Source organism: Oppia nitens, unplaced genomic scaffold (genome assembly GCF_028296485.1).
Source record: "Oppia nitens isolate AA-2021 unplaced genomic scaffold, nextdenovo-longstitch-racon4-pilon3 scaffold23_pilon_pilon_pilon, whole genome shotgun sequence".
Classification (NCBI taxonomy): Eukaryota; Metazoa; Arthropoda; class Arachnida; order Sarcoptiformes; family Oppiidae; genus Oppia; species Oppia nitens.
In genome coordinates, this window is record NW_026533203.1 from 94,783 (window position 1) to 122,712 (window position 27,930).

The following is a 27,930-nucleotide window of genomic DNA, read 5'->3' on the forward strand; positions in this document are numbered from 1 at the left end:
AAATAATTGCATTAATTAATTTTTTATGATAATTAAAATTGATAAAATTCAATTACCGGTAGTTTTTTCGTGCAAATATAATAAATATATTTCTATCGACTTTAAAACTATATTTAACAATAAGAAATATAGCAGAAATAGAAATTATACTTATATTTCATAATTTTTCTCAAAAATATAGATAAGATAGTAAAACAAAACTTTTGTTGATATTTATTGTTTTAAATTGTTATTACATTAAACTTTATTAGGGATTGTCATAAGAAAAAATTTAAAAAATATTTATTATTATAATTTATGAAATAAACTTTTATAAAATCAAATCATACAACTAAATTATAGTACAAATAAATTTATTATAGTTATTATAGTTTAATATTATTATTAGTCAGTATTAGTAATTATTAGCCTAAAATTGTTATAATTATATATATATATATCCAATTATCTTATTTATTAATTTTGTTAAAAGCCTTTAAAACTAAAAATATATTCATAGCACTTAAAGGTAATTTAAATTTTACTACATGTATACAGTATGTTTCAAAACTAACTTCAAAAATACATTATTACTGTATTATTAAAATAGCATGGATTCAGCAGTTTTATACTGTAATAAATTTGTAAAATTGTAATAAAAAAGTTTGACGATATTTATCATTTGTGAAACGGTATCTGTTTTACATACAGTATTAAAATAATATAATAAATAGTATTTCAAAACTTAGATTATAATTTTGTTATTTCAAGAATCAAAATTTGAATCATTTTTTTTAGTTTGCTGTCTAATTTGGTGGTAAATAAAAAACAATCATTTTTAATAAAAGATAATTTTATTTATTAAATAGAAATTATGTTTATTTAAATTAAAAGTATAAAAATCATTACAAAAATAGCTGCCTTTGAATTTCACTATTATTTCAGTTATAAATTTAAGAGCTTTTAAGTGATAACTTATAAGCTCTTGAATAATACATTTTTATCATTCAATCATTGTTTGCTATTCAATATCATATTTAGCTGCCTTTAAAATACATGTTTTATTTATTTAAATAATTATTTAATAATAAAAAATAAAATTAACAATAGTTTTTATGATATATGAATAGCAAGCAATAAATCACATTAAATTGATTAAATCACACTAACCGGTAATTTATGTTATAATTTAAATAATTAATTACTATATAAGTTAAGTTAAATTAAGGGTTTGGTTTTTATTAGGGAATAGACTGATCCCGAAAAATGATGTGAAGATCACCCGAATTTGATCACTTTTATGGTATTATTATTAATATATAAATGATACTAATATTTGTGAGCTATCGATGCAATTGATGTGTGGATTCAATTATTTGGCACATCCTCTGCCACACACTTTGATTACCATAAAAGTGGTCAAAATCTTTTATTTTAATTATACCATTGAAAAACTAATTAATATTTTTTACAGAACCAGAACCGCTTATATTATAAATTGTTAGGAAAGAGTTGGTAGATATCAACGATGAGGTGATTCTTATGGATGAATGTGTGAATAATTGATGAAACAAATGATTTGATGGATAAAAATTGATAAATTAATTAATTGAATGAACACTTCATAAATTAGGCTTTGATTTAGACTGGTATCACATATTATCTCTTTATAAAATCCATTGACTCAATGGATCACATATTATGTGATGTCGGGTAATAGTCAGGTGACGGTTCTGCTATGGGTTCTGGTGTTGTATACAATGGGTTTGGAAAGTCTGGCGGATGAGGCAGTGGTCCGGCGCGCTTAGGTTTGCGCCGATAGGCCATTAGCCAACATGAAATGGCAACCGCAACCGCTACCAATGCTAACAGAGTTGTTATTATCATTGATATTATAAGACCTAATTTTGGTAGACACACGTGCTCTATGTCTTCAATTTTTGGGCCGCTTTGTACGGGAAGTGATGGCGTGGGCTCTCTCTTTTCAAATGTTAAGATTGCATTTGATTGAACCATAATTTCTTCCCGAAGAGCACCTTCTTTAAAGGCATCGGTAAGCACTAAATCTTCATCACTTATCTGACGTCTTCTACGGCGACCATAGGCGTCCACACCATCACAGTTGACAGGAGGACATGACCCAAAACAAACTCTAATATTGCACTGAAATCTTAAATTATTACTGGCCGGGAACTTAAACGCATTAAATCGGGCCATTAATGACTTTTTGTGCGGGTCGTACTCCCAATTGCCAAAAATGCTGGGATCAGTGGCACATCCATTGGCATCGGTCACCTCATACTGGAACTCTCCGTCGTCTTCCATAGTCTTTGCAACACAACTTCGGGCATAACCGCCGTATATGAAGTCTGGTTGGACGTCAACTTTCAATAGTAAGTCATCGCCGATCTCTGCACTATTAATTTCTTTTCCCTCGAGAGTACATATCGACATAATACAAGTGGGTGGCGGACCTGTATTTGCAATAGTTCCCGATGTTGTTATCATACTGACATTGAATCCTAATGTTATAGTCTTCTCTCCCGTATTGTAAACGCATTTTATATGGTAAGCACGGGCTCTGAAAGTTACCAATTTTGGATGTTTTTGTATAATTAATACAAACGACGCTTCTCCGTCTACATGTATGAGCCCGCAGTGACCAAATAGGACTTTGAAATCTATAGAATCTCCTTCACCACTGGTCACCAATCGTTTACATTGCGGGTCTTGGCTGTGACCTTTGACATATATAATTCCATCAAATCTGTCCAATTGAACTGACACTTGAACTCCATCAGCCAAACACATAACTATTGAAAAACATTTAAATTAGTATTTATATAAATTAGTTTTATTTACTAAATTAAAAACATTATCATAATATAAATACATACCTAATATTTCCGAAGGGGGAGGTATTGTTCGCGGAGACTCTATTTCGACCGGTTCTACATAACAGCCAACACTCTTATCATAGGCATCTCCAATACGACCCTTAGGACACGTGCAAATGGCCTTATGGTCGCGTGCAGTACACTCTGAATGTGGTCCACATATATAACACGGACCTATCAATTGTCAATTAATATATTTTAATAAATTATTTACTAAAACAGTTTAACTAAAGACTTACTTATACACTGTTTACTTCCTAAATCACATTCCCTATCATTGGCGCAGTCATCAACAGCACGACATCCCTCAATGTGTATACAACCCTTAACATATGGGTCGCCAATGGTATCTACCGGACAACTACATTCATAACCTCCCGGCTTATTATTACACAGAGCACCGGAACCGCAGGTTACGTGTTGGCATTCATTCAAATCAATACATTCACCGCTCGGATGTAACTCATAACCGTGAGGACAGACACAGAAACCACTTCTACTACCGGTATAAACACATTCTTCGTTAAGTGGACAGGGATTAGTTGTCGTACAATTGGATGATTTGATAAAACAGTAATCATTTTCGCGATAGAAGTTTTGCGGACAACCGCATGTATTGCTGTCCAAACAAATAAGATTTCCGGGACAGTGATAGTCAATACCGCAAACTATTTTCTTGAAACATAATTTAAAGGGATTGCCTTCATGTCCGGGAGGACAATAACAGTCCGATTGATGGTTCTCTGTCCTACAAATGGCATTTTGTCCGCATTTATATTCTAGATGTCCTCTAACAGCACATGGATCTAATGAACGCAAATTTTTATGTTAGATTAATCTTATAATCAAATGAAATATTGCTTACCATAGCATTCTCCCAAAGAAAAGTCACATTTTTTATTGAGAGAACAGTCAGAATCTGCTCGACAGCCCCTAATTATTGGTGGTATTAGTCGACACCCGTCTCTGTATGGATCTCCTTCATAGTGGTCTAAACACTTGCATTCATACGAAGCCAAGAGGTTAACACACGTGGCATTCTTCGAGCATATTATTCGTGGCTCTTCTATGCACTCATTTATATCTAATTTTATATAAAACACAATAAATAATTAATATATTAATTTTAAATATATTATAATCTAAAAGTTAATACCTTCACAGAGACCATCCAGCGATAGTCTAAAACCTCGGGGACAAACACAAAATCCACTTCCCGTTCCACTATATATACATTCCTGATTTGCGAGACATGGGTTAGTTGTCGTACATTTTTGGCTTTTCTCTGTAAATGTTTATAAATTATTTTATTAAATAACATTACGGTAATGAATATTATATATTAAATACTGTTTAATTAATAATTACTTGAACAATAATCCAATTGTCTTTCAAAATCTTGAGGACAGCCACACTTGTTGTCGGGTAAACAAAGCAAATTTCCCGGACAATTGCCATCTGAGACACATTCAACTGGTTTTCGACAAATTTCATATGGATTTCCAAAATACAATGGTTTGCATTTACACTCTTTTCTGTGGTTAGCAACTGAACAAATGGCATTCTGTCCGCACTCAGTGTCCTCAAGACACGGACCTAATAGATAAACAATTAATATATATATATATTACAAGACTTTATAGAGACAAATATTAATTAAAATACATACTCAAACATCTGAAGTCAATGCAAGCTTTATCTTCGTGACAGTCAGAATCGTGAAGACACTCTTGTCGTGGTGTTTCAGCTGTTCAATAATATCGATAAAAAATTAAAGTATTTTTATATTTTAGATATTTAACAAATTTAATACTGTATTACAATTTTAATATAATAAAACTTACCGAAACATCCTTCACCATAAGCATCGCCTGAACTACTAAGAGGACAGTTGCACTTAAAGTTGCCAATAGTGTTTGTACAGAGAGCTCCGGGACCACATGAAAAGGCTTGTTGTTCGCATTCATTGATATCTTTACAGAATCCATCAGTGGTCAGAACGAAACCTCGCGGACATATGCAGAATCCGGTGATATCATTGCCCCGATTGTAAACACACTCTTGATTTTGTGGACACAATGAAGTTGTAGAACAGTTAACGCTCGTCACTATTTAATTGATTTGAAATCAAGTTAGTTGTAAACATACAGTAATTTTAATACAGTATATAATAATACATACAAATACAAAAAGAGGAGAGCTGTTGAAATGGTTTCGGACAACTGCAGAAGTCACCCAAACAGTGCAAATTTCCCGGACAGTCAGTATTACTGGTACAGGAGTCACCTAAATATACATTTTTGTTAATATACAGTATATACCGGTATATATATAAGTTATAACATTATAAATATAATATAATGGTTAACATACGAATAGAGCACTCGACATTTGGGTTTCCTCTATAACCGGACGGACAATAGCAGTCAGCTTTTGAATTGACGGCTTTACAAATGGCTCCTTTACCACACACACCGGGTCGCGAACAGATGTCTATTAAAAATAATAATTATAAATAATTACAAAATAATAAATAACTTTTTTTTTATTTGTCACAAACCGTAACATTCTTGAGTGACGGGATTACACTTTTGTTCAGTTTTACAATCGGAGTCTTGAGTACAAACAGGAAGGGGTGATCTGCATCCTAGTGGTCCGTAAGCATCTCCAACTAATGGCATAGGACATGAACATTTAAACCATCCTGGTAAATTAGTACAACTTGCTCCGGGACCACAAGGCACTCGTTCTTTGAGACACTCATTAATATCTTTACACTCTTGATTGGCACAAACGTATCCATTTCCACAATCTTTGTCGACTTCACATTCAAACGATACTTTAATACATTGTCTCAATGGGTCACCAGTATATCCGGGCAGACATGAGCATTGGGCCTCATGCTTCTCAGCTCTGCAAATGGTATTTACTCCACACATTCCTCCAATACTGCACGGACTCTGACAGAAACCGTTAACACAGGCCTTATCGAAGGGACAGTTGTTATGCATTCGACACCCGACTGAACAAAATAATAATAATATTAAACTAACAAATCATCAAAATTAATAATAAATGATTATAAATACCAATGCATTTCTGCTTCAAACAAATTCTCTCGAGACCACAATCATCATCATTGCGACACTCGGGAGGTATTTCTGTATATACAATACAATTACAGTCATTAATATAATTATTATATATATTTGACGTACAGTTATATGAAATTGCTATGAAATTATAACAAACCTTTACATTCAACATCAGGATCACCTCTATAACCACTCGGACAGCTACAGACAGCCACATGATTGGCAGCCGAACAGATGGCTTCCTTACCGCACGCGCCACTATGACTGCACGGATTCGTACACTTGCTTTTAATACAAGCCTTATCTGTTGGACAATGACTCGATGATCGACATCCATCTGTATTATAATAAATACAATTATTATATGATATTGAGATCAAATACAATATGATTTTATGAGAGAAATACTCACAACTGCATCGTTGGTTTTGGCAGATATGCTCGAGAGGACATTGAGGGTCAGATATACATTCAGGTGGGGGTAGAATTCGTTCGCATAAAACTTTTGGATCACCGGTAGAATCGGGAATACACGTGCAAATCCTGTCGTGATTTAATGGTTTGCAAACTGCGTTGACACCGCACGCGCCAAACAAATTGCATGGATTTTGGCACGTCTTTGCAATACATGATTCCTCGAAGCGACAGTTGGCGTCATTTCTACAGCCATCTGATTCATTGATAAAATAATTGTTTAAATTAAGTAAACTAACGAATTGATAGCTAAACTAACCGATGCATCGATTGTTTTCACATATCTTTCCCAAAGGACAGGCAGCGTCCTGTTCACAGTAATCGTCGGGAACTGATATAAGTGTTAAATTCGTTAAAAATGTTAAAATTAAATAAATATATTTCAAATCTCATACTTGGCTCGCATTTAACGAATGGATTTCCTCTATAATTAACAATACATTCACAACGAGATCTATGATTAAATGGCTGACAGTTGGCATTGACTCCACAACTGTTCGGTAATAGACATGGATTTTGACAAATGCCATGAATGCAAGCGCGGTCTTCGTGGCAGTTATTGTCGAGACGACATCCAGATATACACTGAGTATTTTCACAAATCTGTCCCAAAACACATTCGCTATCTTTAAGACATTGTGGCGGAGCTTCAGTACAAACAACGTTTGGATTTCCTTTAAGTCCCGAAGGACACGAACAGAGAGCCGTATGATTGAATGGTTTACAGATAGCATTGCGACCGCAAACACCAAAAAGACTGCACGGGTTTTGACAAATGCCATTAATACACGTTTCTTCGAGACCACAGCTCTGACTATTACGACAACCTATAATACAACGATTGCTTTCGCAGACCAATCGATTACCGCATTCATTGTCAGTTTGACATTCTTTAACGTCTTGAAGTGGTCGACATTCAACATGAGGGTCACCAATAAATCCCGAATGACAGGAACAGACCGGTCGGTGAGCGTTAGAAGAACAGTCGGCATTGATTCCACACGCGTTCGGGTATTCGCATGGATTCCTACAAATTCTGTTATAACAAGTCTGGTCGGGTATGCACTGGTCATCGTTACGACAGCCTTCCAGACAACTATCCGACTCACATATGTAACCAAAAGCGCACTCATGATCACCAACACAAGTCAAGAGTTGATGAGAGTCTTCACGTTCACAGATCGCACCGGGATCTCCACTAAACTCTGGAGGACAGTTACAAACTGCTCTATGATTCTCAGATTGACATAACGCGTTACGACCGCACGCGCCAAATACACTGCACGGGTCCTGACAACGTTGATTAATACAGGCCATTGTGTAAGAGCACGTGTCATCTGTACGACACGCGTCAATGCATTTTCCGTTTTCGCATATCTGTCCCGTTCCGCAATCTCCGTCCTGCAGACACACCGGTATTATAACAGGTGTGCACTGAATATTAGCGTCACCAGTAAAACCAGGAGGACATGAACATCTCGGTCGGTGACCAACTGTAGAGCAAATGGCATTCGCACCACAAGAGTCCGGATAATCGCATGGGTTTAGGCATTGTTTGTGAAGACAAGCCCTGTCCTGTTGACAATTATCATTAAATTTACAGCCAATTATGCAAACATTTTGTTCGCATAGATAGCCTAAATTGCAGTCCTTATCAACAGTGCATTCATGAGTCGGTAGTTTTGTAATGGCTTTACAGTAGTCGTAAGGGTTTCCTTCAAAGTTGAACGGACAGCGACATTGAGGTCTGTGTAGTACTGGTTGGCAAATGGCGTTCTGTCCGCACGGCGTTTGGACAGTACATGGGTTCACGCATTTGCTGTTATAACAGGCCTTATCAAAGGTACAGTCAGAATCTCGACGACAACCAGTAATACAATTGCCATTATCGCAGATCTCTCCCGGATTACAAGCGGTATCGCTATAACATTGCTTCTGGAGTGACACACAATAGTTTTGTTCGCATACTTTTCCGGGTCCACAATGACTATCTTCATCGCACTCGTATGTATCGACAGGTGTTTTCCTTTCAATACAATGAACTTTGGGATCTCCCTGAAAGTTGGGCGGACACGAGCACTCGGACTTGTGGTTAATGGCCTTACAAAGCGAATTAAAACCACAGGACGTTTGTACTGAACACGGATCAGTACATCTTCTGTTGCTACAAGACTTATCAAACGGACAGTTGATATCAGAGCGACATCCTATTAAACAGCGATTACTGACACATATCTTCTCAGATCCACAATCCGTGTCTACATAACATTCTTCCTGTTCCACTTGACACGAGATGGTTGGGTCTCCAGTATAGCTCTCAGGACAGCGACAAATACCGTCGTGATTGATGGCAATGCACAGGGAGTTAGTGCCGCATACCTTAACATTGCACGGATTGATACATAATCTGTTAATACAAGCTTTGGTAAAATCGCAGTCACTATTGCTTCGACAGCCATCAACGCAACGACTATTTTCACAGATCTCTGACGGACGACACTCATTGTCGGAAACACATCCCGATATTACCGAACATTTGCCGCTCTGACACACATAACCAATAGGACAGTCTTCATTACGACGACAGGTCGGTAATTCTAAGCATTGTGTGTCAGGATTTCCCGTATAATTTGGTGGACACGTGCACTTCGATCGATGATTGAATGGCACGCACTCTGCGTTGACACCACACGCGCCTCTAAAACTGCATGGACTTTGACATTGTTGTGAAAAGCATGTCATATCAAGAGCGCAGTCTTCATCCCGTCGACAACCGCTAAAGCATTTGCCTTTCACACAGATGTGTCCGACAGCACAGTCTTTATCTGCACTGCACTCGAATCGTGTAATACATTGTCGATGAATACAGAACTTATCGATTGAACAGTCAGAGTCTGTTTTACAAGATATGGCTTCTTGTGCCGGAAGAATGCAACGAATAGCGGGATTGCCTTCAAATGGTGGCGAACACGAACAGAACGGCTGATGATTCTTAGCTCTACAGACGGCATTCTCACCGCAAACACCACTAAACAAACAGGGATTAGTACACTGAAGACTTATACAGCTCTGGTCATCAGCACATCCACCATCAGATCTGCAGCCGGCAATGCATTTATAGTTTTGACATATCTTTCCCGATCCACAATCAACATCAACCACGCAATCCATTCGTTTGCAAGCAATCTTTGGATTACCCGTATATCTTGTTGGACACGAACAGAATGGCTGATGATTCACACCATTACATATGGCGTCACTTCCACAGGCTGTAGGACTGGCGCATACATTCATACATTTTCGGTTAATACATGACTCGCTTGACGGACATTCAGCATCTGATCGACATCCAGACACACATCTGCCACCATCGCAGACAAAGCCTTGTGGACAGACATCATCAATGGTGCAGATAATACTGCAGAGTCTGTCTATGCATTTCTCATTGTCAAAACATTCGTTATCTGAAGAGCATTGCAGCCGACAGACAGAGTTTTCACATCTGCTTCCGAGTTGACACGTGTCGAGTGGACCACAAGATGTTGTCATTCGTACGCATTCAACATATGCATTACCAATGGATCCTTCTTTACACGAACAGATCTTCTCGTGTTGCCCGACACTGCAGATGGCATTTGTGCCACAAGCAGTTGGCGAAGCACATGGATCTATACATAGATTGTTGATACAGGTCTCAGATGAGGCACAGTCTGAATCGGAACGACAGCCAACATTACAAGTGTTTTGCAGACATATTTCACTGGACGGACAGTCTCTGTCTTTAGTACAATGTATATGACATCTGCCATTCATACACTTCTCATCGACCGCACAGTCTTTGTTAGCGCTACACGTGGGTCGACACCTGGTGTTTGCACAGAAATGGCCGGAAGTGTGACAATCAATGTTTGACATACAGGAGATTGATTCCCTCATACAACCAACATTAGCAGTGGGTCGGCCCACAAACATCGGCGGACAACTACATGTGATTCGGTGATTGACAACATTGCATAAAGCGTTTGGACCACAAGCGGCACTTCCTTCGCACGGATCCATACATTGATTTCTTGTACATATAAGATGATCACTACATTGGCTATTAGATCGACATCCAGTTTGACATCGGTTTTGATTACAGATCTCATTGTATTGACATTCGCTGTCGTGTCGACAGAGAAGAGCACAGAAGCCTCCAAAGCATTTCTCTCCTAAAGCACAGTCTTTATCTGAAACACATTCGGGTTTACATTTGCCTTCAGTACAGAAATAATTGTGAGGACAGTCATTGTTTGACAAACACATTCGCATTACTCGAGTACACGAAAGCTTTGCGTCGCCCGAGAAGCCGACCGGACAGCTGCATACCGGCTGATGGGATATCATATTACACATAGCATTGGTTCCACAAGAAGTAGGCGTATCGCACAAGTTCTTACAGCTGTTCAAAATACAGGCCTCTTTGTACAGACAATCGTTATCTATACGACATCCGAACTGACATTTCCTGTTTGAACAGATTTCTCCCGAAAGACATTCCTCATCAGTAGAACAGCCTAATACACAGCGACTTTCGGAACAAATTTCTTTAAGAGCGCAATCTTTGGCAGAATGACATGGAGGTCGACATCGACCTAATTCACAAACCATTCCAGAAGTACATTCTCTATCTGTGATACAAGTGGTGGGTATTCGTACGCAACCTCTTCTATGGTCGTGTGGATCTCCAGCAAAAGCCTCGGGACACGAACACACGCTCTGTCTGTTTTCAATTCTGCAAATAGCATTTGGTCCACAAGTTTGTGGTCTATCGCATGGATTCTGACAAATCAGATTTCCTGTAAAGTCAGGCTCACAGACAGCATTTGGTGGACAATCGGAATTACCATTTGGACATTCATTAGGTCCGCGACAGCCCGGCTCACCATAAGGTGTTCCAATATTTTTCTCTGCCGGACAAACACATTCATAGCCACCAATTTTGTTCTTACAAATGGCTGACCGATGGCAAGGATTTTTAGCGCAATAGTTAGTTGCAATACATCCAACCAAAGGATCGCCTTCGAAGCCCTCAAGACAACGACAGACGGCTGAGTGTTGTTCCGCTGAACACAAGGCGTTTTCACCACAGATTTTCTGTTGACGACACGGATCGACACAGTTGTATTTGGAACAGACCTGATTGGCCTTACAGTCCTGATTGTCAATACATTCAATTGCTTTACATCCAAACTTGTTGTCATTAGGATTGCCAGTAAATCCGGGCAAACACTCGCAAACTGGTGTGTGATTGCGTACCCGACAGCCGGCGTTTCGTCCGCAAAGAACATTCTCGCAAATATCCCTACAATCGGTATGTCCTCTTTGATCGGCTCGACATCCCAAATGATCGTCACATTCATTATCCGTTTGACATTTACTTTCAATCTTCGATATACACTTCCAGTTAATGCAATGATAATCTTCAGCGCAATCAGTGTTTGATTGACAAACTTGAATACACTTAGCATTTTCACATCTTTCATTGTGAGCACAGTCTCTGTGAGAACTGCAGGATATACGGCAAAAGTGGTCGATATAACAGAATTGAGAAGTCGGACAATTGTCATCAGTATCACAGGCAAGACGTTTACGACAACCAGCGATTGGATCTCCGAAATATCCTTCTTTGCATTTACAGGTATAGCTGTGAATCTGTGGCACACAAACAGCATTATCTCCACAAGCGGTTGATGTCTGGCAGACATTAATGCATTTGTTTTCATAGCAAACATCGCTTTGTTTACTACAGTCCAGACTTGTAGTGCACTCGACTTTATCGCATCTGATGTGTGGATCTCCTAAATAATTTGTTGGACACGAACAGCGAGGCTTATGGTGTACTGTCACACAACTGGCGTTTACTCCGCAAACAGTCGGATCATTGCAACGATCTCTACATTTGGGAACTCCAGCTACGAGTATACACGTAGCAGAATCGGGACAATCGGAATCTCCGTTATAGCAGACATCGGGTTCATGACACCCTTGTTGTGTGTATGCATTGCCTACCAAATTGAGCGGACATTTACAGCTATAACTTCCCGGTGTGTTCTCGCAAATGGCTGTATTATGACACGGATGAAGTCGACACTCATCAATGTCCACACAAATAAGGCGTCCGTTATTTTCAAATCCTTGTTCACAACGACAGGCCGCCTGACGGTCACGAATAACACACGTTCCATAAGGACCACAATCAACGCTATCGCAGGCATTCTCACAGTTAAAGTTCACACATTGTCTGTCATACGGACAGTCGGCATCGTGAAGACAGTCAACTTTCTGACATCCATTTTGTCTGTTATACGGATCTCCGGTATAAAAGCCAACTTCAGGACATTTGCAAAGTACCTGATGGTTAGCAACTGTACAGATAGAGTGCGGTCCACAGGGATTGATATCACATGGATTGACACATTTTGACAAACCATTGAAATCGCTTCTACACGCGGCGTTCGGCGGACAGTCAGAGTCTCCTCGCGGACACTCTCCCGGGTTCTGACAACCAGTGATTCCGTCACCGATTTCTCCTTCAGAACACATACACCGATAACTTCCAGCGATATTCTCGCAAATGGCTGTTTCGTGACACGGATTGATAACGCATTCATTGATGTCAACACATCCCAGTCCTGTCTTGTATTCAAATCCCGGAACACAAACACATTGAGTGTTTGCACAGATTTGATTAATACTGCAATCACCGTCTGAACGACAACCGGATATACAGATGTGATTACTGCATACTTCACCTGTCGGACAGTTACTATCTGAAGAACAGGTCATAGCACAGGCATTATTAATACATTTCTCGCCCTCAACGCACTCAGAACAGGGAGCTCGACATACAAGTCCGTGACACGAATGACCAATTGGACAGCCAGTGTTGTCAAGACAATCGATAATTTTTCTTCGGCAGCCGAGTATAGCTGTGGGATAGCCTTCAAAGCCTGAAACACAACCACACGTCAGGTTGTGATTGATTACCGAACACAAAGCATTTGATCCGCAAATACTCTTGATTTCGCACGGATTCTGACATCTATTCTGAATACATGCCTGATCTGAGGCACACTCAGAGTTGTCTCGACAACCAATATTACAGTAACCCTTTGATACACAGGCCTCGTTCGGGGGACAACTGTCGTGAACTATACATGCCTTCACGCAAAAGTTGTCAACACATCGTTCTCCAGAAGCGCATTCAGTGTCTACCGTACACACGAACCGACACTGACCATCAACACAGGCCTGACTGTCACCACAATCAGGATTTGAAGTACACAGTCGTGAGATGCGAGTACAACCTCCAAGTGAATCGGCTTCTCCTTTGAAATTATCGGGACATATACAGGACGGTTCGTGATTGCGGGTCACACAGACAGCATTAGGTCCGCACTGCATGCGCTCACATGCATTCTTGCAAAGCAATATACCAGTCGGGTCTGGAAGACAGGCAGCGCTTGACGGACAGTCCTTATTGCCGTTTGGACACGAGTTAGGGTGTCTACAGCCGCGAATACTTTTGTCATTGGGATCTCCAATAAAATCTGGCGGACATTTGCATGTATAGGAGCCGTGAGAGTCAACACATTGAGCTAATGGATGGCATGGATTAGAATCGCATAGTCTTAAAGCAACACATCCAGTACTATAGGGATCGCCAGCGTATCCAGAAAGACATCTGCAGTTAGGACTATGTGCCTGAGCCACACAAACGGCATTAGCGCCACAACCGTTAATACACGGATCGAAACAGTAGTTCTGATTAGAACAGGCCTTATTGTCGGCACAATCGCGATCTGCTATGCACTCTACCCGTCGGCAACCTTTACTTTGGTCATATGCATTGCCGACATAGAGACCGGTTTGTGGACACCGACATTCAGGATGTCTGTTAATCATAATACAAACGGCGCTTTTGCCGCATTCGAAGTGAGAGCAACCGTCAATACATTTGCGAATACCATTAATGTCTGGTTGACAGACATCGTTAGAGTTGGCGCAGTCGATATCAGCATCGCATCCATGAATAGGAATCGGAAGACAACCAGCTCTGCTCTGAGGATCGCCAGTAAAGCCGGCATCACATTTGCACTGACCTTTATGTTGTAGTGAAACGCACCGTGAATTGGGAGTACAAGTAAAGTCAATGCAAGCTTCGGCACACTTGAGATTACCAAACGGTGTGGATCTGCAGGACTCGTATGTCGGACAGTGAGAGTCTTGATTACACTCATTAGCCTTTGGTATGCAAATACCATTGGCATCTCTTACGAATCCTCCAATACATTCACAAAATGCCGTGTGATTAGAGGCCACACAATTAGATCCTGAGCCACAATTGGTGAACTGACACGCATTGAAGCATTTCTTGAGTCCGTCATTCATAGGTTTGCACACATCTGTTGGCTGTCGACAGTCGATATCAAACTCGCATTCGTTGGTTTCCCTTTGTCGACAACCATTGAGTACATTATCTGCATCTCCAACATATCCGGGAAGACATTGACAGTGAGCCTTATGGTTGACTGCTTTGCAGACTGCATTGGGACCACAATTGAATCCATCGCAAGCATCGACACAATCCAAAATTCCCGATAAGCTTTGACGGCACGCATGAGTGGCCTTACATTCAATGTCTGCTTCGCATAGATTAACTCTTAAGGTTTGACAGCCATGAATGAGATCGTAGGCGTCGCCATCGAATCCAGAGGAGCAGAAACATTGTGTCTTATGATTATTTGATCTACAGATTGCGTTTTTACCACATTTGACATAAAGACAAGCGTTGGCACACTTGCGAGTGTTTGCCGTATCGGTTCTGCAGACACTATCTAATGAACAGTCTTCATCTGATTTGCATTCATCCGGATTAATACACATATGTGAGGGATCGCCAACAAATCCCTTACGACAGGCACACTGTGCCCTGTGATTGAACGTCGAGCACAGGGCGTTCTCACCGCACAACAAGTGCTCACACGGGTCCTTACATTGGTTGATATCATTAGGTCCTCCAACACAGACAGCATTGGAAGGACAGGTATCATCACTATCACACTCGTGAGGCATTCTATAGCAACCAACAGTTCCATCGCCTGGTCTACCAGTGTATCCCTCTTTACAAGTGCAGGAAACGAACTGATTGTTAGTGGAACAGATAGTGTCGGGTCCGCATAGATTACTACTGCAGCCATCAATACAATCTTTGATACCATTTTGGGTTAGTTGACAAACTTCTATTGTCTTGCAATCAGTATTGGAAGCGCACTTGTCTTTAGGTGAACAGCCTTTTAACAAGTCATTAGGATTACCAATGAATCCTAGTTTGCATTGACAACTGGCCGTGTGGTCAATGGGAGCGCACTGTGCGTTAGGACCACATCTGATTGTCTGACAGACGTCAACGCAATCGAGTACTCCTTTTCTGGTTGTCGTACAGATCTGATCGTCTTTGCATTCACGATCTGATTGGCACAGATTGGGAGCACAGGCACCACTCGAGTCGCCAGTGATTCGTGTGTATCCCTGAAGACACTCGCAATGAGGTCTATGATTCTTACCGACGCAATGCGCGCCTTCACTGCATGTATGGCCAAAGCATATGTCGACACAGTCTCTGATGTCTTCATTGGTTAAAATGCATTTCTTGTCGTGAGAGCACTGATCGTCTCTATCGCACAAATGTTGTGGTGGTTTCTGACAGCTTCTAATGGCATCGCCTATAAAACCGGGTAAACATTCACAAACTGCTTGATGACCTCTTCCAACACAATGTGCATTTAGACCACATCTAACGTTAACGCAAATATCGGTACAATTTTTAAGTCCATTAGCTATACGACGACACGCTTGTGAATCAGGACAACTGGAGTCATCAGCACAGGTAACGGCCAACGGATGACATCCAAAGCGATTGTCATAAGCGTCACCAATAAAGTTAGGACGACATTCACAGTAAGGTGTGTGACCCGTTCCCCGACAAATGGCATTAATACCGCACTGAAAGTCTTTACAAACACTTTGACAATCTCTGATTCCTTGAGACAGAAGAACACATGTTTCGTCCGGATGACAGTCGCCATCTTCTCTACAAAGCGGAGGATTACAACCCTTATGAAGATCGTAAGCATTTCCGTCGTAATTATCTAAACAATTACACTCTGGTCTTCGTCCCAGTGATTGACAAATAGCATTTGGTCCGCACTGTATGCCTGAACACACGTCTGAACATCTTTTCTGGCCATCAACTGATTGCTTGCAAACAAATCCTTCAGAACATTCGTCATCAACAGTACAGCTAATAATAGTTTGTTGAAAAGTTCTTGAAGTGCATCCCTTGTCGAGATCGTGTGGGTCACCCGTATGCGAGTCTTTACAGTAACAGATGGGCTTATGTTCAGTACTAATACAATAAGCATTGGGTCCGCATTGAGTTGTATCGCAGGGATCGACACATTGGTATCCAATCTCTTTGTTAACATAATTACAAGCGTTGTTATGTTCGCACTGGGAGTCATGTTTACAAGCGTTGGGTTGAGCGCATACACCACGGAAACATACGGCGCCAGTCGGACAGTTAAATGTTGTCGAACAGGGAGATCCTATGCCTGCTATTTGATCACCGATACCGGCTTCACGGGGTGGTTGACAGGCATAGAATGGATTGCCAATGAAACCCGAAGGACATATACATTGAAAGCTTCCGATGACATTAATACAGTTGGCACCGGTTCCACATGGATTGCCCTGAAGACATTCATTGATATCTTCACAGCCAAGATATGGGTTGCCGTGAAGTCCTGCCGGACAGATGCACTCAACACTTGTGGCGCCTTCAAGACAGGTAGCGCTGTGACCACAAACTATATTATCACATCTGGGCACTGATGTACATGACTTGTATGGGTTTCCACTGTAACCTGAATTGCAGACACATTTGTTTGGTGTCGAGTAAGTGCAGTGAGAGTTAAGACCACAGCCCGGGTTACATAAGGGCGGCGATGGAAGCGGTGGCGCACACAGAATGTCTGGATTTCCAACAAAGAATGGCAAACATTTGCATTGATTGGTGTGAACATCACATTTGGCTCCCACTCCACACTTGCTATCACTGCACTTCTCTAAGCACTTGCCATCAATACATTCTTGTCCGTCAACACAGGGTTTGCTTGAAGAACATCCTGAATCTGGATAACATCCCCCTCCAGCCCATGGATTTCCATTGAAACCAGACATACACTGACAGACTCCTATATTTTCGCTGTTGACAATACACTGAGCGTTAATACTGCACCAGACGTTAGTACAGGGGCTGACGCAGCCTTGAATTAAATCATTGGGGTTTCCAGTAAAGCCAGGTTTGCATTGACAATTGGCCTCATGTTTGACAGACAAACAATCAGTATTAGGTCCACAAACTGCAGAAAAGCAGGCGTCAACACAAACACCTGCCTGTCTGTCACAAACTGTATCGTCCGGACAATATTGGTTGGAATCACATCGCGATGGACCAAAACATCCCGAAGTGTACGGATCGCCATCAGCTCCAGAAGGACACTCACACTTATAACTGCCCAAAACATTCACACAAATGGCTGATACAGCACAGGGACCATTGGGATCAATTGGTAAGTGAGAGGTACACTCGTTAATATCTATTAATTACAAATACAACAAATTATGAAATTAGCAAACATTTCAATAAATAATTTATAGTTTCATAAATACAAACCCGTGCATCCAGTGTTAGCATTTCCAGTACAACCCGGTTTGCATCGACATTGTGGTCCATTTGGTCCTAATGTACACTCGGCATTTTGACCGCATTGATGCCAATCACATGGATCTGATGCAAATGTTATTGGCATTAGATTTATTGAATCTACAAATAATTTCAGATTACATACGTCTACATGACTGTCCATCCAATATGAATGGAGGCATACATTCACACCATTTTCGTTGACATTTATAATTTGTTGGACATTGAGTATCCTTTTCGCACGATTGGTCTTTAAAATAGTAATAAATAAATAAATTTTAAACAAAAAATAAATAATTACAAATGTCAATAAAAAAACTTACATATTCTGGTACATCCTTGTTTACCGACACCAGAATACCCGGGTGAGCACAGACATTCATAAGACCCAGGTAGGTTAACACATTCAGTATTAGATCCACATAATTCAAATTCATTCATTTCTTCACATTCATTGATGTCTCTACAAAAGCCATTGGCTTCAAGTGTGAAACCTTTTGGACAAATACAGTATCCATAGCCTGAACCCGAGTAAATGCACTCTTGATTTTGAGGACAAGTATTAACTGTCGAACAATTTCGGCTCAACACTGGATATAATAAATTAATATATTATTAACAAAATATACTTAAAATTGAAAAATCATGAATATTATAATACATATGCAATAATCTCCTTCTCTAACAAACGGTGTTTGACAGCCACAGTGTTTGCCATCGTATGTATCATTGATACAAACGGTATTTCCCGGACATTCTTTGTCTTTTTCACATTTCATTACTATATTAATATTAAATACAATAAGTATGTTATCTAAATATAAAATATTATTTTAATTTTTAAAAAAAACTAACGATCCGGATAGCAGACAGAATATGAGTTTCCGGTATAACCAGTGGGACAATGACACACAAACCCTCCGTCAAGGTTTGTACAGAAGGCGTTCAGACCACACGCAGATTTGGTCAGTTCTGTGCACTCATTCACATCTATTGTTTAAGTCATTCATATGAAATTCAATTATAAATTAAATATTATTTTTTAATTTTATTACAACAAACCTCTGCACTGTTCGCCCACAGCATCCCGAATATAACCTCTTCTGCAAACACATTGATGTGTTTTGTTGTTTTCGACACATTCCTCATTGAGAGGACACGGGTTGGTATCAGAGCACTCAAGTCTCTCTTTTCCTGAATATATATATAAATAAATAATTATTATATAAAATTACATTTAATAAAATTTGAAAGATTTTGATGAATCATTTGTTACCTTCAATAGAACATTCAGAATATGGATCACCTCTGAAATTATGCGGACAAATACACTCATAAGAACCGGGAGTATTACGACAGACAGCATTCTGTCCGCACGGATTGTTCCCACATTCGTCAATGTCTTGCAAATTGATAAACAGAGAGTAAATAATTAATTGTTTTATTGACTTTCAAAAATTTAATTAAAAAATCAAAATAATAATAATATAATGCTTTACCGACACAACCGGGAAGACTATTACTTTTTCCTTCATAGCCTTCGGCACAAACACATAAAGGATTGCCATTTGAGTCCAATTGACATTTTGCGTGTTCGCCACAAAATAGCTGATCGCAGGGATCTATAGATATGTAAAGTCAATCGATTAGCGATAAGAAATGATAGTCACACCAACTAAGCCACTAATGAACTTACGTTTACATCCCTCGCCAAAGAAAGGCGGCGGACAAACACATCTGTTGTTCTTACAAATGGCATTTCCAGAACAGCCTGTCTTGGAGTCACAGAATGTCTCGATAACGCATCGGGTAAATGGTTCGCCATGACTTCCCGGTGGACACCGACAACTAAAACTACCGATAGTATTAGTACAGACGGCAGAAAAACCACACTTTCCGTTGGGTCCAAACACTTGTGAGCACTCATTAATGTCAACACATTTATCTCTAGCATTGCCAGTAAATCCTGACGGACACGAACATTGGTATGAGCCTAAAGAGTTGGTACAAATTGAGTTTTCGCCGCACTGTCCGAATGTACCAAAACGTCGGTCGCATTCATTAATGTCTTCACAATAGCGAAATGGATCTCCGGTAAAGCCTAAGGATAATAAAATTTAAATAAGTAATGAATGGGTAGTTTTAGTTGTCTCAGAAATGAGATATAAGACCTGGTGGGCAATGACAGTGATGGCTTCCGAGTACATTATTGCAAACAGCTCCCTGTCCACACAGACCTGAGGGGCCGTGACTAGAATCACATTCGTTTATATCTATAATTATGAGAAATATGTTGAGATTACACGAAAACTTTGATTAAGTGAATGGGTTTATAGCGTGAGGTCACTGACCGATACATCCCAGAGCTATATTGTTGGGATCGAAAGTGAAGCCCTGATCGCAAACACAGGCGGCCTCAATGCCATTCACCTGACATATGGCGTGTTTACCACAGTTGACTCCATCACATGGAGCTGCAGACAGCACTTGAATTAATTAAACATTAATTAATTATATGTTTGACTTACATTTGCAGCCAATGGTGGCGTTGCCAATGAAGCCATCCTTACAAATGCATTTATAGCTGCCATCAGTGTTAATACATTTAGTATTTACACCGCACGGGAATCGCCCGAAAACACATTCATTGGTGTCTCTGCACCGGCTCTTTGACGTCAACTCAATCTTTTCGTATCCCGCTTTGCAGTCACATTCATAACCACCCAAAGTGTTAACACATTTAGCATTAATGCCACATATATTTCGGTTCATACACTCGTCTACATCTATATTACATTCAATATATTCATTCATTAATATTAACACCAAATGATGGGATAAGTTATTAAAATAATAAATGAATACCAATGCACTCAATGCCACTGATCTGGTAACCAATTTTACAACGACACGACCCATCAATACATCCAGCATTTTCAGTACAGTCGTAATCAAATTTACACGACACGTCCACTGCTGCCCGATCGCAACCCAAATCAGGTGTTCCCCGGGCAACATATTTATCGGGACATTGGCAGTAATATGACCCGGCAGAGTTAATACATTGAGCACCGGCACCACATGGACTTTGTAGACATTCATCGATATCTATGTATAATAATAATAAATTAAATTAAATATTATATTTAAATAAAATATTTTTATTAAATGCTATGCTATATACCGGCGCAAACAAGTCCTGCATTTCCAGTATAACCGACACTACACTGGCATTGATAGGAACCCAAAGTGTTATAGCAATCAGTATTAAGACCACAAGTGTTTGGTCGAAGACATTCGTCGTCGTCTTTATATAAAAATAATAATAATATTTGAAGTGAAAACACAATAATTGAATTCAATGATTGACTGCTTACCCACACAACCGGCTGATAGATAGGGGTCACCAACAAAGCCGGCCTTACATTCGCACAAATAGCTTCCGAGTGTGTTCTGGCAGTGAGTGTTAGCACCGCATGAATGCGGACACTCGTCGACGTCTATTGTATGACATTTGACATTATTTCACTAAATTATAACTAAATTACATTTACATTAATAGTTATATTACTCACCCAAACAACTGACTTTTGGATTACCGGTATATCCTGTTTGTCAATAAAGAGACAGAAAATAAAAAAATTATATAACAATCAAATTATAATTGTCTCGTATTTTCCAAATCAAGCGTTAACTATATTTTTACTTATTTTAGTCTCAACTCAATGTTTTAAATTAAATTGAAGTCATGGCAAGACTCCAAATAAATATAAACTTAATTAAACTTCACTTTTTTTTAATAAATATTACGGAAAATATTTCAATGACTTTCTATATACAGTAAATAATGATATTGTATACTTAATCCATCATTTTTACAGTTAAAACTTTAATTGTTATAAAAAATAAATTTTATATAAATTTTCATACTGTATATAACTAAAGACTTTCAATTTAATATTGATCACTATTTACTGTATATTGAATTGTATTATTAATATAAACATTATATTTAATTTAATATTTGGCAACTTTGTAGAATGTTTATAAAAAATTATAATTTTATAAAAGCAAATGTTTAAAAATATTACTTCAAAAAATAATCTTTTGTAAAATAAAACAATAGAAAACTTTTAATAGAGTATATGTACATTATTACTGATACTACATTAATACAAATATAAAATACTTTAATATTAAAATTATTTTTTGAGTTCAAACTAAAGTTCAGTGAATTTATTTAGTGATTGATTAATACAAAGCAACACATTTGAGGCAAATTACAAAACATCTTAGAGATGAAGATATTCTTCGACTTATAAACTTAGAAAAAAACATTCATTTCATTGAAGACCTCCTAATGTTAATTCTCAATGATCTTCAAAAACATTAATTTTTTATTTTGTCTTCAAATAATTTTTTTTATAAAGTAATATTAAAAAAAATATTTTAAAAATCGCCTTTGGGTTGAGATTGTTAGAAATAGCTGTAATTAATTGATATTATGCTTTAAATCTTTATACCGGGTTTAATATAATGTATTTTTTATTATGTTTATAATAAATTAGACATAAGAATACTATAATTTTAGATGTATTTAAGTATTTGTTGGTTTATATCAGTTTATGATTTGTGTGATTAATATCAATATCTATTTGTAGTTTATATATTGTAAAAAAATATTTGAGTGACTTTTGTTATTACCTGTAGGACATTGACAGAAGTAACCTCCGGGTGTGTTAACACAATTGGCACCTGTACCACAAATAGGTGTCACACTTGTGGTACATTCATCCACATCAATGCAACCATCAGCCGGTGTAGGATTGCCTCTATATCCAGACGGACAACTACATTCATAGCTGCCCGGTATGTTTGTACAGAGGGCTCCGGGACCACAGGGATTGACTTTGCATTCGTCAATATCTATAATTGTTAACAAAAATAGTTGGCAAATAGCAGTTAAAATATTCTTATGTTGCCATAAAAAGAGTTATAAAACAATAAAAGTATTGGCAAACAAATAGTAAAATGTTTAATAAAATTATAATCTATACTTTCAATACATTTATATACAGTAAAGTTTTCTTTCTATAATTTAAAATTGTTTATGACTTTCTCTTATATATATAAATATATATATAATTATATAATCTTATATATTCATAATTTTGTGTTAAATCAATTGAAATTCTCTGAAATGAGGGACAAAAAATTGATGTGAACTCAAGTAATACAATATAACTTACATAATGCCTAAAATATTAAGACAAAAATAAGATTACCAAATATATTTGAATTTGAGATATTTTGCTAAACTTAAATCATTTAATGATAGAGAGAGAGAGAGAGAGAGAGAGAGAGAGAGAGAGAGAGAGAGAGAGAGAGAGAGAGAGAGCATGAAATCAGAGAAATAGCCTTAGAGTGAAATTTGTGAAAACCTGTAGTTAACCTTAAGATAAAATATTCAAAATAAAAATGTATACAACAGTATACAACACTATTAAATAATGATTACTTTTATGTATTCATAGATTAAATGTTTGACTGCTTTTTCTATTGTTGTTAGACTTGTTCCCAAGTATTAATTCAATAAAAATTAAGCTTATAATTAAAAGGTATAGCAATTGTTGCTAAAAGTTTTAATTTTTGTTGAAAATAATATAATTAATGAAGTCTGAGAGCTGTTTATGTAAATTATAAATTATTGGTAAACTAGAGTTATTTGCAAAAAAACAATATTGTATCGCAAATGATAGTATCGGCAGTAAAGAGCATTACATTTATTAATAATACAGTAATAAGTTATTAAGTTTTGAAAGCAAAAACTTAAAACAAAAAAAACAAGTTTAGTATATAATAACATAAATGCTTATAATATTAGCGGTCAGACCACTCCGTCCAACACTACTACACTCACACCAGTTATGTAATGCTTTGATTATATTTTCAAAACTTATAATTGGTCTCTAAGTTACTATTTATACAATTTATTGAAAGTCATAGCTCTTACTATTCATTGCTCGTTATATAATATTTAATGTAGTAATGTATGGGAATTACAGTAATCATAAATTGAAAACTATGGGACTTATAGTAAATGACAGTTAACTCACCCCAACATTCCACTGCAGGGTCTCCTTCAAAGCCAAGTGGACAGTGACAGCTATGACTGCCCGCAAGGTTCTCACAAATGGCACCCCTTCCGCAAGTACTTGGATTCACACACTCGTCGATATCTTTGTTAAAAAAATAATTTTTAATTATTTACTATAACTTTACAAAAAAAACTATATAAATGACAAAAGATGATTTATCAACAAAAAAAAACTTATATTAAAAACATTGTATAATACCTGTGCAGGAAACGGTTGCATTGCCTGTGAATCCAGGTTTACATTTACAAACAAAATGCCCAGGTAGGTTACAACATTCGGCATTATCTGCACATAAACCCGCCAGTGCTGGGATCTCACACTCATTGATGTCTGTCCGATGAGAATATATAATGATTAAAGTGTTTGAAATAAACTATTAAGACCTAAGACTAGTTTATTTAAATCAAATTATCTACACATTTATTTGCCTCTCTCTCTCTCTCTCTCTCTCTCACACACACACACACACACACACACACTCACTCACTCACTCACTCACTCACTCACTCATTCATTCATTCACACAATATCGGTATCATTAAACATCTACTTTTAGATATTGCGAAACTATAAACTATTGTTGGCTGAGCTCATACACGAAAAGGAAAGGTTAACATTAATTATATTTATTGTCGAATTAACTTTTAGTTTAATAATGAATGGGTAAAAAATTTATATAAAAAGACTAATAACAAATAGGTGTCAATCAAAATATAATTGAATGAATGGGATAATTGGTACAAACCATGACATGAAAAGCCATCGCCATCATAGCCGGGAAAACAGGAACAGTAATAACTACCCATAGTATTGGTGCAGTGGGCAAACACATCACACGGACGGTATTTACACTCGTTTTCATCTGTAATTTATTAACACTTTTTTATTAAATTGCTTAACATTGACAGCAATTGTTATAGCATTACAAAAGATTAGATTTAATATTTGGTATAAATAAATATATTTTTTGCTTTATAAATATATAAATTAGAGTAAAATTAGTAATAAATGATTAATGAGTGGCAAATAAATGACATACCTGGTAGGTCACAACCTTTACCACCAAAACCATCGTTACAATAGCACAGACTGTCTAAACACACACCGTTCAGACATTTTGGCAATTTTGGATGACAATGATCTACAGATACACACAAAAAACAATATATATATATATATATATATTAAATGATAAGTTGATAATCGATGGTTAGATGTTTTCTTGTAAAGATGACTCACTTCGGTCGGTGCACTTGAGTTCAAGTGAAACCTCATCTGATCCCTGGAAACATTGAGGTATTCCATCACAAAGTTTGGATAATTCAAATAATTGTAGAAAATCTGTAGATTCGTTGACTTGGCACCCAAAGTATCCGTCCTCTAGATTTAATACAAATATTTCTCTTTGAACGTAAGGTGACGGCCATTTGGGCCTATATTGAGCTGAACTCAGACACGACCAGCTCAGCACTGATAACAGCCACAGAACCAGCCCTTTCACTGAATCCATCGGAACTATCGGTCCAAATAAAATTTCATCCAATTATTCAATTTTTTTGTATTTTATATTAAATAAAATGAAATGTTATATTATATATATATATATATACTGTATATATATATATATGGAGAAAAACCAGATTTTTTAGTGAAAACTTTCAACGAAATAAAAATTGAATTTTAAAATGAAGATCAAGTCATTTACAATAATTTAATTTTTATGACACAATTAACAATAAAAAAATATTTATTTTGTTTGTAATTAAAGTCAGTAAATTATTTATAATAATAAATTAATTGAAATTTGTATTAAACAAAACATCTTTACATTTTAACTATAATATCAATTAATTGATAGACATTATGGTATATTATAAAACGTTTTTAACAAAAATACTAGCTTTCACATAATATGAGATCACAACTAACTACTATTACTACTACTACTACTACTACTACTACTACTACTGTATGGTTTTGTGTTAAAAAGTATTAATCCATTTATGAATCGTCCAAATCAGGTAACCTTACAATCTGTGCCTACAATTGATTGAGGCTTGGATTGTGATGAGGTGTGGGCGAAAACTATGAGGCGGTGAAGACCAATAAACAATATATTGAGCACAAGGGCAGCATCGGCACAGTTAGGTATATCTTACTATGTCTTACAATCAAATGGTGTGTAAAATCATTGATAAATACTATGAATGACTCAATAATTTATGAATATGTTAAGCTTTAACGTAATTAAAACTTTTAATTTTTTTAAAACTTTTGTGTCATAAATGTATAAATTTGTGATTATGACAGAAACTAATTATTATTAGATATTAAATATATATTGACAGTCATACATAAGTACACAAATATACAGTGATATTAAATATGTTGGGACATCACTAATGTAATGGTTAGTTGCTTTTGACGGTCAATAATCTTTTTAAAAAAAAACTACAGAAAACTACTTAAAAAATTATAGATTGATTGAAATACTTGAACAACAGTTATATTTATAGAAATATTTACAATACGCCGGAAGCGATATTTCTATCATAAGAGACAGTGAAATCTGGGGGTTTGGTATCGATATAAGGGATAGTAATATAGCAAACTATGTTTAATTACAGCTAAACTGGTACTTAATATTAATTTTAAATTATTAATCAAAAGTTATAGATATTTTTTTCGATAATAACAACATATCATCAACTGTTATAAAATATGTTAAATTTTAAACAACATTACGTGATGTATAAGTCATTTGAATGTCTGAGACATATATATAGCCGAAGGTGTGATCGCTAATTGTGGTCTAAAGTTAGTGAAGACCACATCTTAAGTGAAATGAACCGAAAATTCAATTATATTTATCACAGAATTGATTAATATTGAGTTTTAGTTGTCTTTTCATGAAAACTGAGACAAGAGTCGAGAGCCGACACTTATCTGTCATTATTCTTATAAGACATTTGCAAGACTTTCGTCAAACAAAAGCTTTACCAAAACATGACATTTATGACAGATTTGTAAAGCAATTGTTTGGTCGACCATTAAATGATTAAAATGATTGAATGATAGCTTTAAAAGTAGTGATATTTAGGTATTATTTTGGTCGCCATTATCTCAATAATAGTTTGCATCTGTTCTTCACTCATGTTATGGCATTGTATATGAAATACAATACAAGTTTTGATAATTAAGACTCAGAGCAAACACAGACAGTAATGTTAAGTAAAAGTTTTATAAAATGGTCAGAACTTACTCATGATTTGGTCCTCACATTACTTTCATCACTGGTTATGTCAAATTTGGTCGGTTATCACAAACAATAAATGGTATCAAATTAGATGATATATCAATAATATTGGACTCGTGAGGACTGGCAATGACTGCGTCACTAAACACTAAAACACTAAACACTGTTTGCATCAAAAAAGTGAGCAAAACTGCAAAAGTGTTGTTTAGTTGAAGCACTGGTAGTGAGGAAGTTGTCCGACGACTTTCCACTTTCACAATAC

General features: G+C 37.1%; 1 protein-coding gene across 1 annotated transcript; it reads right to left on the reverse strand.

Moving 5' to 3' along the window:
- Positions 1 to 1,154: 1,154 nt before the first annotated feature.
- On the reverse strand, positions 1,155 to 27,925 carry LOC128953650 (uncharacterized). Its single transcript, XM_054299157.1, has 39 exons — positions 27,675 to 27,925; positions 25,652 to 25,927; positions 25,452 to 25,553; positions 25,158 to 25,274; positions 24,611 to 24,742; positions 24,371 to 24,493; positions 22,959 to 23,180; positions 21,830 to 21,862; positions 21,632 to 21,754; positions 21,439 to 21,561; positions 21,120 to 21,362; positions 20,783 to 21,040; positions 20,606 to 20,728; positions 20,426 to 20,527; positions 19,951 to 20,355; positions 19,754 to 19,876; positions 19,531 to 19,656; positions 19,317 to 19,448; positions 19,110 to 19,244; positions 18,916 to 19,035; positions 18,578 to 18,844; positions 18,400 to 18,504; positions 18,225 to 18,338; positions 6,841 to 18,147; positions 6,705 to 6,776; positions 6,384 to 6,641; positions 6,129 to 6,308; positions 5,966 to 6,037; positions 5,437 to 5,898; positions 5,250 to 5,369; positions 5,058 to 5,162; positions 4,721 to 4,984; positions 4,546 to 4,623; positions 4,245 to 4,472; positions 4,033 to 4,161; positions 3,742 to 3,960; positions 3,116 to 3,682; positions 2,877 to 3,050; positions 1,155 to 2,792 (listed from the first exon to the last, which is right to left on the reverse strand). Exons 1-39 carry the CDS (start codon positions 27,676 to 27,678, stop codon positions 1,672 to 1,674), a joined length of 18,864 nt encoding a protein of 6,287 aa, XP_054155132.1. The 5' UTR covers positions 27,679 to 27,925; the 3' UTR covers positions 1,155 to 1,671.
- Positions 27,926 to 27,930: the final 5 nt, after the last annotated feature.

Coding starts and splice junctions, on each gene's coding strand:
- LOC128953650 (XM_054299157.1), bottom strand. Junction 18,148..18,224: donor TGCTAACACTGGATGCACGG/GTTTGTATTTAT, acceptor TGTAATTAATAG/ATATTAACGAGTGTACCTCT. Junction 6,038..6,128: donor TCCTGATGTTGAATGTAAAG/GTTTGTTATAAT, acceptor TTGTATATACAG/AAATACCTCCCGAGTGTCGC.